This window comes from Acipenser ruthenus, chromosome 16 (genome assembly GCF_902713425.1).
Source record: "Acipenser ruthenus chromosome 16, fAciRut3.2 maternal haplotype, whole genome shotgun sequence".
Classification (NCBI taxonomy): Eukaryota; Metazoa; Chordata; class Actinopteri; order Acipenseriformes; family Acipenseridae; genus Acipenser; species Acipenser ruthenus.
Genome location: NC_081204.1, coordinates 13,445,385 through 13,457,481, shown reverse-complemented (window position 1 = coordinate 13,457,481; position 12,097 = coordinate 13,445,385). Strand labels below are relative to the sequence as shown.

Below are 12,097 nucleotides of genomic sequence, written 5' to 3'. Positions count from 1 at the left end.
ACAATTTTTTGCTTCTCAAAAATAGCCTGCGTCTTAAATTGGAGTACAGTAGTGATGCGTGTATTAAAATCGTCAACAAAAAAATGTGACTACCTGAATACACAAACAGCAACGTGACTGACTGACTGACGAGAAAAGACTAACCAAAACGTTACTGCCTGATCTAGAATCATCAATGATATACAGGCAGCCATTTTCAAAGAAGCATCATTAGCTTCCTTAGAAATTCAAAGAAGCTTTTAAAATTTCAGCGTTTCTAACAAACAGTACCAGCTTGGACAGACCGGAAATGCTGATCAGACCCCTGTATTTTTCGACATGCCAAGCAATACCGTGTGATCTAGTGGTTAAAGAAACGGGCTTGTAACCAGGAGGTCCCTGGTTTAAATCCCAGCCCAGCCACTGATTCATTGTGTGACCCTTGAGCAAGTCACTTAACCTCCCCGTCTTTCGGGTGAGACGTTGTAAGTGACTCTACAGCTGATGCATAGTTCACACACCCTAGTCTCTGTAAGTCGCCTTGGATAAAGGCGTCTGCTAAATAAACAAATAATAATAATGACTCCATATTCGTTTGCTAGATATACAAACTTAGTTTTGCTTATGCTTTTATAACAGGGCTGGGCGTGCCCAGGCAACCACACACACCACAAGCGAGTGCCTTAACCACTGTGCAAAATAATTGGGCTTTTCTGTATTTGTGGTTCTATAGAGGTGATGTACTGAATCTTCATTGTGTATGAATGAACAAAAGGGCTGATAACCTCATAGCATCCAGGAGGTTGTTTAAAGCTCCCCAGATCATGAGTGGGATCCACACACAATGAAGATTCAGTGATTGAGAGATGTCCTGCACATTCTACAGCAGCAGAAACTGAATTCTATAGTAGATAGGGTTATGCTGCTTATGTTATTATTACTAAGCTGACATCTGTGTTATTCTGCCTAACTGTTAATGCTATTCTGTTCACCAACTGTTATAATTCAGGGAGTTTCAAAATCTAGTTCAATAAATGTTATGGTGAAACAGATGAAAGCTGTGCTGATTTTATGCAGCATTTGCAACCGTGGAATTTCTCAATTGTGGTATAAATATCTTTTAACTTCATCACATCTCCCCAACAGGGGTCAGATTCGGTAACACACAGCACTTCCCGTTTCACTTTATTATAGGTGATTGTGTGCACAGTGAGAATTGTCTGTCCTTGCTGCTGTGTAAGCAGTGTTGCCTGTCCCTTGTCACTAGTATCTGGGTGCAGATATGGAGGAGTTTCACGGCCGCACGGTGCACGATGAAGAGAGCTGTCAGATGATTCCAGTGCTGTCGCACACCTCGGTGATGCTGATCCCTGGTCAGACCCTGCCGCTGCAGCTGTTCCGCCCCCAGGAGGTCAGCATGATGAGGACCGTGATGCAGCAGGACAGGACCTTCGCTGTGCTGGCATACAGGTGCGCCCTTTACACCCACTGCAAGGCCAGCTTGCATGGCTAGTAACCCTCCAAGCACTAAAAATGTATTTTAAATCAGGTATGAGAAATCAGATAATCACCATTAATCACCATGGAGGAGGCTGTTCGGCCCATCTATGCTAATTTTGTGCACTGATGTCAGTCCTTCTGCACTTTTCATTAACTTTTCATAGTAGTTACTGAGTAGAATAATTATGTGTGTAGGATATCTATTATTATCTGAAACAAAACCACATTTGAAATGTGAAAAAATGGCAAGTTATCAAAAGTGCCCAGCCATTTAAAGTGGAGATATCAAAAACACAAGCCAAGTTTCAAGAAACCATTGGGGCAACCTTGCCCAGCACAAAGCAAATAGGCACAACTGTAAAACCGATGGGGGCCAAGGTTGCCCCAATTGTTTCTTCTAACTTGTATCAAAAACACAAGCTAAGTTAGAAGAAACAATTGGGGCAACCTTGGCCAGCACCAAGCAAATGCCCTGTAATATACATACACATGGATAAAACTCCCTGGGGTCTTCAAAAAAGTTTTTTTTTTGTTTGTTTGTGTGCTATGCGTGCACCAGGTACTTTACTTCAATACCATATTTAGTAACAGGTGAATTGGCAAAGACAACTTTTCTCTCAAGAAAAAGACTATAAAATTAGCAAGAAGCAATTAAGTTAGAGCTAGTAGGAGGTCAATGATTGTTTTTTGATTCCTTTTATAAAGTCTTCAGGGTCAGGGTTCAAGGGTAGACTTTCACAGCAGGATCTGAAGTAAAATATTTGATCAAGTGCTTTAGTCACACAAATGGTTGCTTCAAATGAAGACCGGCCTTCATGAAAGTCGGCATAATCGTAGAGATTGAGATGAACTAGGAATGCATTCTGGGCTTTGTAGTACTTGTTTTTTTTAAAAAACTTTCCATGTATTCTTTTATTTAATGTTTAGTTACTACCATGACCACTAGGGGTTATGGAGTGGCAGCAGCCAAATTTGTGTCTCAAGCCAAGTTCAGACAAAGTAAGGCTGGCAAGTCAGCCTGGCCTTGTGCCCTAAAGATCTTTGTCCAGGAATGAGTCTCTCCTGGAGACATGCGAAGGAGGGCTACCTTTGTGACAATATTGCGTTCCACAGAGCTTGTAATAAGCAGCTTGAAAAGTGTTGCATGGGTGAAAGAGGAAAGAAGAGGGTTCTAGAAGGATCCATATACCGTAGGTTCTGCAACACATCTACCATGACATTATATCGACCATTATGTTGCTTACTTGGAGAAAGTGAGGCAAAAAAAGGGCACATTTCATGTGTAAAAAGCTGTTTTCGAATCCTAAAAGCAAAATGGTACATTTCAGATGCTTAAAAGAAAAACAGTCCATAAAATTTGTGATTTAATTTTATTTTTTATATGGAACCCATTCTGCATGACTTTCTTTTGAAAATCTGTGACAAATTCTGCCCCCATTCCCCTGAATGCCTCCCAAGTAAAGAGTGGAGTAACGCTCTGTGTGTCTCCTCGTTTGGCTGTCAGTGATACCGGTGAGCGGCAGGCAGAGTTCGGAACCACAGCTGAGATCTACGCATACAGAGAAGAGCAGGAGTACGGGGTTGAAACAGTAAAGCTAAAAGCGGTTGGGAGACAGAGGTTCAAGATCCATGAATTAAGAACACAGGCTGATGGGTAAGTGCACTTTCATTTATTGGATCTAATGGACATTGACATGCATTGTGGAAATGGGCTAGTCCACTGGTTGGAAAGCTATTTACTAGAAAGTAGGTGTTCTGTTGCCAGGCACTTCCATAGCCAAGATTATAGATTGCTAAAGAGCTTTCGCTTTTTTTGACATCACAATCAAATATATATATATATATGAGAAAGCAGTATTTAATAGCTGCCGGTGTCTGTGTATATGCATATGGGTTATATTGACACCCGTAGCTTGTAAACAGTTCATTTCTACTTGTACCGATATTGCCTCATTCACAGACGTTCTCTGTTTTATAACACTATATCACAGAATTACTAGTTAATGGTTCACAAGGAAAAGCTTCAAAAGTGAAGTAGTCTGTGTTGGCCTGGCTGTATTGTGGCCCTACTCCCCTACTCCCAGATGGTCTTCTTTGTGATTTGAAGTCAGATAATTGTACTTAATGAACAAACACAATATGGAGAGCAGATTCTTTTTAGCATGACAGCTGACACCTTTGACTGCAGTAATTTGTTTGCTGGCAGCAGTTTACCAGTAGGTGGCACTATTTCTCTAATGACACATTTCAAATGGAATAATTGAGCTCTTCCAGGTTCGAAATGCACACATTTTATATATAAATAGTTATAGTTGTGGAAGCCTCATAGGGTATCCTGCAAAAACGTAAACAAAATCTTACCTTTTCGTCACGCTGTGTTGGTCGTACCTTTCAGGTCATTTGGGTTTCCATGTCGTTTTCTTTTAGGGAGACACATTCTACTTCCAAATTGCAAACGACCCAATTATTAAAATACCGGAGGGTATATTTAAATGTGTCTGTCTGCGTTCCAATTTGGCCTTGTGCGACTACTGATATCTTGCAGCTTTCTTAGACTGGGTTTACAAGAAGTGTTTAGTTGTGCTGAAGAACCACACACACGGGAAACAATATATTCATTATAATACATAATAAGAACAGTATGATAACAATGTTACAACATTTTTTTTTAAGTCACTGTAGTAAGCCGACAGTAATATTTATCATATATCTAGTTTTGTAATTAATTTATAAATGGGCCCCACATTTTAAGGAAGTAATTTAATTTTCCTTTATCTGTCAGGTAGAGTCTCTCCAGCTGGAATACATAGAGTTGGACATCAGTTTGAAATGTACTGTTTTGGATATCAGATTAGCTACTCCTCTGCTGTTAGTACTTGTGAAGGGGTGTGTGGGTGATTCACTGATGGACACAGGAACGTGGAAGGTTTAGTTGACAACGCCACACAGGCGCACTGATTTATGAAGTACACAAGGGGGCGCTTTGGTGTCGTGGCTTGAATACCGATAACGGTAACCTTGATGCAGTTCCAGTGTTTACCAGCCAATGGTACAGTTCTTTCAGCACACTGGTGCTGGAGAACAGAGTACAAAACAAAAGGCGAAAGTAAAAGAGAAAATAAACACTGTCAATAAAACTACAAAATAAAGGTGCTGCTCCACGCAGCGACTCGCAGCCTCTGCTAATAGGTGAATTCTGAGTTTCAAGGACGCTTCTTTTTCCTATTTGGTCAAAGAAGCTTGCCAGGGCTACTTTCAGCAGATCTCAGTTGTTAATAAAGTATTGCTTGGGACGGCCTCTGTCACTGACGGTCACTGGTTCAAATCCCACCTCTGCCATGGACTGACTCGCTGTGTGACCCTGAGCAAGCCACTTAACCTCCTTGTGCTCCATCCTGCGGATGAGATGTTAAATCAATGTCCTTTTGTAAGTGATTCTGCATATAATGCACAGTTCACAGCCTACCTCTGTAAAGCGCTTTGTGATGGTGGTCCACTATGAAAGGCGCTATATAAAAATACAAATATTATTATTATTATTATTATTATTATTATTATTATTATTATTATTATTATAGTAATATAGACAGAACACCTTCTTCCAACACATTCTGTTTTCTGTACAGTTGTATTGAGGTGTTAAGTAGGTTTGTCACAGTTAATCCCTAACTATTTTATATATACCTTGACAAATAAGATTCTGGTATTTCCTGACAAATGCTTTCTGTGTCGACCGTTTTGTTCTGACTTTGCAGTTGAATGGAATTCCGAGAGGTGCCTTAGGTACGATCTGGAGAATAAATGGTGGTAAAAACTCATAATGGTACAGTGATGTCATGAATTGTGTTTCTCCGGGATGTGTTGTGGAATACAGCAGACGAGACGCTCTGATTGGCTGAAAGATCCTCAGTGTAATGCAGTGCTCCCATATTTCACTCTCTAGAGGTGTTATTATTAATCATGTATGGGATAAATCATGATACTTTACATGATATAGTGTAAAGTAATAGAGGTATGCATCCTTTGTATCGTGAGACAAGACCAAAGGCACAACATAGCTCCTTGTAGTTCACCAAATGGTCCCTATTTCATTTAATGTTGGTCTTTTGACAAAGTAGTACATCATTAAATGATCATTCGATCTTATTATACATCATTCACGTAGCCCACCTGGATGTATCGTGGACATGGTGCATATCGCATATCACATCAGTGTATCATTACACCCTTATTGCACTAGAGGGTGCTAGCGCTTACTAATATAAATACACTTAGGCTAGCAGGCAGCTAGAACTGAAGATCAGCTCCTGGACTCTAAGACAGATTGATTCAAGAACGAGAGATGGTTTCAGTCTTTCAGAGCCAGCTGCAATTCAGGTCATTACAGTGTCTTTCTATAAAGAACTGTGAAACACTCTTCTGCTGTCACTTGCAATCTAAATGATGAATGAAAGGACGCAAAGAAGCCAAAGCGAGTGAGTGAAGAGTGTGTTTTTACTGTGTGTGCCCAGTGGAAACGCACACAAGAACAGTATTGTCTTTGTTAGTTATCACGTTGTGGGCCTTGTGAAAATGAACCGCAGCATAATTACTGTATTTCTTTTGGTTAGAGAGTGTGAACATTTTGAATAGCATGGGTCAAACACATCCCAGACAGCACGTGTTTTGAGTTTATTCATTTGCTAGCCAAAAAATTGATGGCTGTGGGCGTTGTCTTCCACTCAACATTTTATTCAAGGTTTCTTTATTGATGAGAGGGCCCTCTGAGCTCTGAGGTGTTGTGTTTTCCAAGCTATTTTGCTGTGCTCTCTCTTTCTTTGTCTGACTAGCTATCCCCCTAAAACAAAGACTGCTCTTGCTTGGAGAGTTTTAGGGTTTGTCACATATCTGCACATGCATCATGTGGGACCTCACATCTTCAAATTACCATGGATACTATGCCAGTTAGCTCCTTAAATTACCCTCTTGTTAGAACTGAGAGGTGCTTGTGCAAATAAAAATATGTTTAACCCTTTAACTACTCTTGTGGTCCTACAGGAGGAACAATTTACAGTCGCAGACAAAGGTATTGGCACCCTATACTTATTATACTATAATTCAAGGTAAAAGATTAGGGACAAGCATTTAGTAAACGTTAACCTCTTTTTAATAAAACAAAATACACAATTTGTAGTAGACAAAAGTATTGGCACCCCTGCTTTGTGACCACTTTTTGCCTTTATTACGGCGTTTAGACATTTATGATCACTCTTAACCAGTATGTTACATCTTGTTGGTGAAATCTGGGTCCATGTTGTCTTGCATATATTTTATTTCAGCTCAAACAGATTGGATACACAATGATTGGCTATAGCATTTTTTCAGATTAGCATTTCTTTTTAGCTGCTCAGACGATTCTCCTACATGATCTGTCATTTTCTTTGGATGTCCGCTTCTTTCAAGCATTTCAGTTGAATTTGTTCTTGATAATTGCTCTGTGGATTTTGGTATTACATATTTCCTTGAAACTGTTCTGTAGCTATTTCTTTAGTTGTCATTTTCTCAAACGTGATTCTAACTCCTTTGTTTTAACCATTATCTTCAATAATGACCTCTTTTTCTAGCTATTGACTTTATAATGCAACTTAGCTACTGTGTAATTATTTTAAAATTAGTTATATTTAGGCTTGCTAATATTCAATTTTATTTTTTTTGCCAAATCGACAATTAACATCAATGTTTCTTTTTATATGGTGCGTAGAAAACACACCATATAAAAGTGTATTACACAGATTTTTAAAGCATATATTTATGAGTAAAAATAATATGCACAGAACAAATCATTAGATAGTTGAACAGAACTAACTTGCACTTATTATTCAGAGTCTGAGCTCCCCCCTCTCCTGCTTCAGCACAGCTGGACTCAGAGTCACTGGAAGGCAAGGCAGATGGGCCCGCTTTGTCCTGCCGCGGTCAGGGTAGGTCAGGGTATTGTGCACAATATTCATTAAGTGTTTTCCTCTTGTGCCCCATTTCACCCTACTAACTGTCACCGTATACCTAGCAAAAGCTTACGAACAATTTCAAAGTAGGCGCTTTGACAGGCGCTGTAGCTGGCAAATGAAAGTACACAGTCGGTGCAGGTCTTGATGATTGACAGTCATTTAAACGAATGAGAGCATTCTAGCACTGCTTCAGTCAACGAGATCTGTCAGACCAGGGTGAAATGACAGTAACAGTGAAACTACAGTACTAATGGACCACTGACATGACTGACAGCGACCCCCAGCCATTCAGAGCGGAACAGGACAGACAGCAAGTATACAAACTACACAAACTAGAGATCATTTCTAAATATTATTTTTGGTAAGAAAATATAAAATAGCGAGTGGTTTTACTCACGTTTATCCTATATATATTTATTTCAGTCAAACTCATATTTTGGGGGAATTCGAAGTTTAACGAGCTTTACCAATTAATATCGAAAAGTAGCATTAGTGGCTAAATGCTTATTTAAAATGTTTTCTTGAATTATCTTATCTTAAGTGTAGGGTGCCAATACTTTTGTCTCTGACTATTTTACATCAGACTCCTGGCGCCTGATTATTTATTATACTTAATGAAGGGTAGTTCAGAAAGCCAGGACTGTCTGCAGGGCTTGTGAAGAGTCCAGTAATACTATTATTGAGATTCAATTGAATGGTCCATTCATATCCTGCAGGATTGCATTTAGCCTACTTTTATTTTGTATTGCAAAAAACTGGAAACTGTCTTATATCCCAAAACATACCTACCCAGTAAAATTAACCAGAACCAAAGATCTGTTACAGCTGCAAACCGTAAAATGCCATTTGTTAATGCAGTACAAATTAATAATGAAAAACAGTGAATCCCATTGAGTTTTAAAATCTATTTTCATTACCAAAAAAGCTATTTACTGTATTAACCTGATTGTTCTATGAGTGCCAATCCGTGATACTGGTGGAGAGGTGAGCGAGATGTAATGAAAACCTATTTCTTGTCTATGGTCTTAAATGAGCTGTACCTTTTTTTTGAATGAAATATCTTTCATTTATTATCCCCTGCTGGTAGCAGTGATGTAGTGGAGGGTTCTCGTGACACTTTAGAATTGTACATACTCTAGAGACCTACATATCTAATTATTATGAGAGTTATTGAGTATATAAGACACGTGTGTCTAGAAAACTGCTTGACTTTGGAAATTCTGACTTTTTTTGAAAAACATATTGGATATATATGTTCGGATATACAGACAAGGATATTTGTTCATGTGCAAGACGTAATCAAAGCCATTGTATGTAACACTGCATTAGAGTAGAAAAATATCGAGAATAGGAATAGGTTGGGAAGGCCATACGTTACTGTGACAGAGAGAGAAAGAATTCGAACTGTAAATCTCCCTCCCGACCAAAAAAGGCGCTGGGTAAGGTTGATCGTATGCTTCCTCCTAGATGGACTGTCTTGACGGTAGGCGGAAACCGGAAGGTGACCATATTAGGGGGAGTGCGTAGTTGCATGTACCTGGAAGGATTCCATTGCAATCAGCTGCGGGGCGGGCCCCTATTGGAGAAACCATGGCAACGGGTTGCTTGCAAGGAGGAGGTTCTGGGTACAAAGGGGAAGCAGCTACGTTAGTACGGCCCCCTTGCGCTGATGACGGCATCCAGCCGGAGCCTGTGTTTTTGTTTTGTTTTGTGTTTCTGACAGAGGAGGAGTGAGAGTCGGGAGCTGCAGCCGCGGAGCCAGCACTAAGACCCGGAGCACATCCCTCACAGCACAACACAGCACAGCACAGCACCAGCACTCACCACGACCCCGGAAAAAGAGCACAGTTTCGTGCACGGAGGATTGTGGTCACAGGAGTGTTATTATTATTTGTGTTTCAGGACTGTAAACCTGCCGTGTTCCCCCCGATGCCATCGCTGGCAGAGGGGTGGTTTCTTCTTCTTCTTCTTCTTCTTATTATTATTATTTGTGTTTTTAAAATAAACACTGACTTTTTGGGAGAACTCTGGTCTGGACTTTCACTTGTGTTTTACACCACTCACATCCTGTTCACAAGTGGTGTCAGAAACGGGATTTCACGATGGACCCAGCAGCACTGAACACCATGATGGAGGCTCAGGCACGGAGGCATGAGGAAACCCTGGCAGCGGTGATGGAGAGGATGAATGCCATGTTCCTTGCGGCCAACCAGAGGAGGGAACCGGTGGCCGAATCAACAGTGGCTCCTCCAAAACCCAAAGTGGTGAAGATGTTGCTGGAGGATGATCCCGAGGCCTATTTAACATCTTTTGAAAGACAGACGACAGCAGCCCTATGGCCTCGGGAGTGGTGGGCTACCCAGCTGGGACACAATCTGATCAGGGAAGCCCAGGCAGCCTACCATGCTTTAACCCATGAACAAGCCATGGATTACGATGTGGTCCGACCCCGAGTAATGGCCCAGCAGTTGGTGGACCAGGTGACCCGGTGGCACTGCCCTGGCGAGCGAACAGCTGAAGAGGTGACCGAACTAGTCACCATTGAACAGTTTATACAGTTGCTGGGGCCAGAGGCCAGCAATTGGGTCAGCAGGCACCGGCCCATCACGCTGGACGCCGCGGTCAGGTTGGCCGAGGGATATGAGGACTCCATGCCCACACCGCTGCCCACCCCGATACATCCAATGCCGACCTTCATCAGACCCAGGATGGTGGTCCCAAGGCCGGGGCCCCTTCACCCACGCACACCCTTCCCTACCGGACCAGCACCTTCTCGGTCCCCAACTGGTGGCCTCGCTCCACAACACTGGAGGCCGAGGTCAACCCCCAGCTGGGGTAGAACAGGGGCCCCCTCCCCGCTGCCAGGTCGGCAGCGGGACAATCAGGCACCGTGGGTGCCTTTCCCTCTGGAATGTTACCGGTGCCATGGGGTCGGCCACCTTGCCCGGAATTGCCCCTCAGCAATGGAGTGTGGTGCGGTTTCGCATTATTTGGTACCGGCGACAGGTAAGTCCAGGGGTAATGATTGGGAGGGACCTTGTATTGTTGATGTGCGGGTTGGTAATGTGAGCACCCACGCATTAGTGGTCTCAGGGTGTGGGCAGACCTTGATTTTGGAAACTCTCTTAGAAGGGGTACCTTGGTGGTCACGTGGGTTAGTGGTCATCTCCTGTATCCATGGAGATAGCAAGGACTACCCCCTCACTAAGTTAAATGTGACAGTTGGTAGTCACACCTGCCGTGTAATTGTGGCGGTGGCAAAAAGGTTGCCATACCCGGTTATTTTAGGTCGAGACTGGCCATGTTTCGAAATAATTATAAATCAAAAGGTAGAGCCAGTCTCTAGTAAGACCATAGGAGCAGCAGGGGAAACTATTGGGGATATCTTTCCACTGCATGCTGATCTGTTCCCCTCTTGGTTCCGCCCAAAAAAACTAAACGAGAGAGAAGGGTGGAAAAATGGAAGGGCGCATCAATGACACGAGGTTGGGGTTTGGTAGGAGACTCCTCCGGTTACTGAGACCCCTAGTGCTGAGGCTACAATATCCCCGCTCGATATACCGAAGGTCTGGGACCGAGATGTTGATCTAGCGTACGGACAAAAAAATGATCCTACGCTGGCTAACCTCTGGGGGCAGGTTCGGTCTATCGAGGGGAAGGAAGTAGATGGCAATCGGCCGCTCACATACCCTCACCACATTGTGCTTGGGCATTTGCTGTATAGAGTATCCCGAGCCCCGAGCACAGGGCAGACTGTAACACAGTTACTCGTTCCTCAGTCTTTTCGACATGAGATCATGCGGTTGGCTCATGATGTCCCTTGTTCGGGCCACTTAGGTAGCGAAAAGACTCCGGAACGAATATTGGCTCGATTTTACTGGGCGGGAGTGTACAGTGAGGTGAAGCGGTATGTGGCGACCTGTAGAGAGTGCCAACAGGTAGCGCCGGGGCGGGTTCGCCCGGCCCCATTGGTTCCACTGCCCCTGATCAATATCCCCTTTGAACGCATTGCAATGGACATAGTGGGCCCATTGAGCCAGTCTGACTGTGGATATACGCATATTTTAGTAGTGGTGGACTACGCAACCAGATATCCAGAGGCAGTACCATTGAGGTCCACTAGTGCATTGGCGATTGCAAAAGAGTTAGTGCAGATCATAGCAAGAGTAGGGATCCCCAAAGAAATTCTGACTGATCACGGAACTAATTTTATGTCACGGTGTTTAAAGGAACTGTATAAATTATTACAAATTCGATCCATTCGGACCTCCGTTTATCACCCGCAATCGGATGGTTTAGTGGAACGTTTTAATCAGACATTGAAGCAGATGCTGAGGCGGTTTGTCAACCAGGAGCAAAAACATTGGGCTAAACTCCTTCCCTACCTGATGTTTGCAGTGAGAGAGGTGCCTCAGAGCTCGACCGGGTTTTCTCCCTTTGAGCTGCTGTATGGGAGACAACCACGAGGTGTCCTTGATCTTGTAAAGGAAGGATGGGAAGAGCAAAATAAAGATGCTAAAAACATAGTGAAATATGTAATTATGTTAAGAGATCGCCTGCAATTGGTTGGTCATCTGGCACACGAGAACTTAAAACAGGCTCAGCATCGGCAAGAGCAGCAGTACAATAAACAA

General features: G+C 42.7%; 1 protein-coding gene across 2 annotated transcripts in view; it reads left to right on the top strand.

Moving 5' to 3' along the window:
* The window catches only part of LOC117412269 (protein cereblon-like), a 49,609-nt gene that overhangs the window by 2,441 nt on the left and 35,071 nt on the right, over positions 1 to 12,097 (top strand). For both annotated transcript variants that reach the window (XM_058988867.1, XM_058988868.1), the window contains exons 3-4: positions 1,247 to 1,449; positions 2,984 to 3,133. In XM_058988867.1, the coding sequence (XP_058844850.1) occupies positions 1,247 to 1,449; positions 2,984 to 3,133 (353 nt within the window). The remainder of the gene's footprint in view (positions 1 to 1,246; positions 1,450 to 2,983; positions 3,134 to 12,097) is intronic.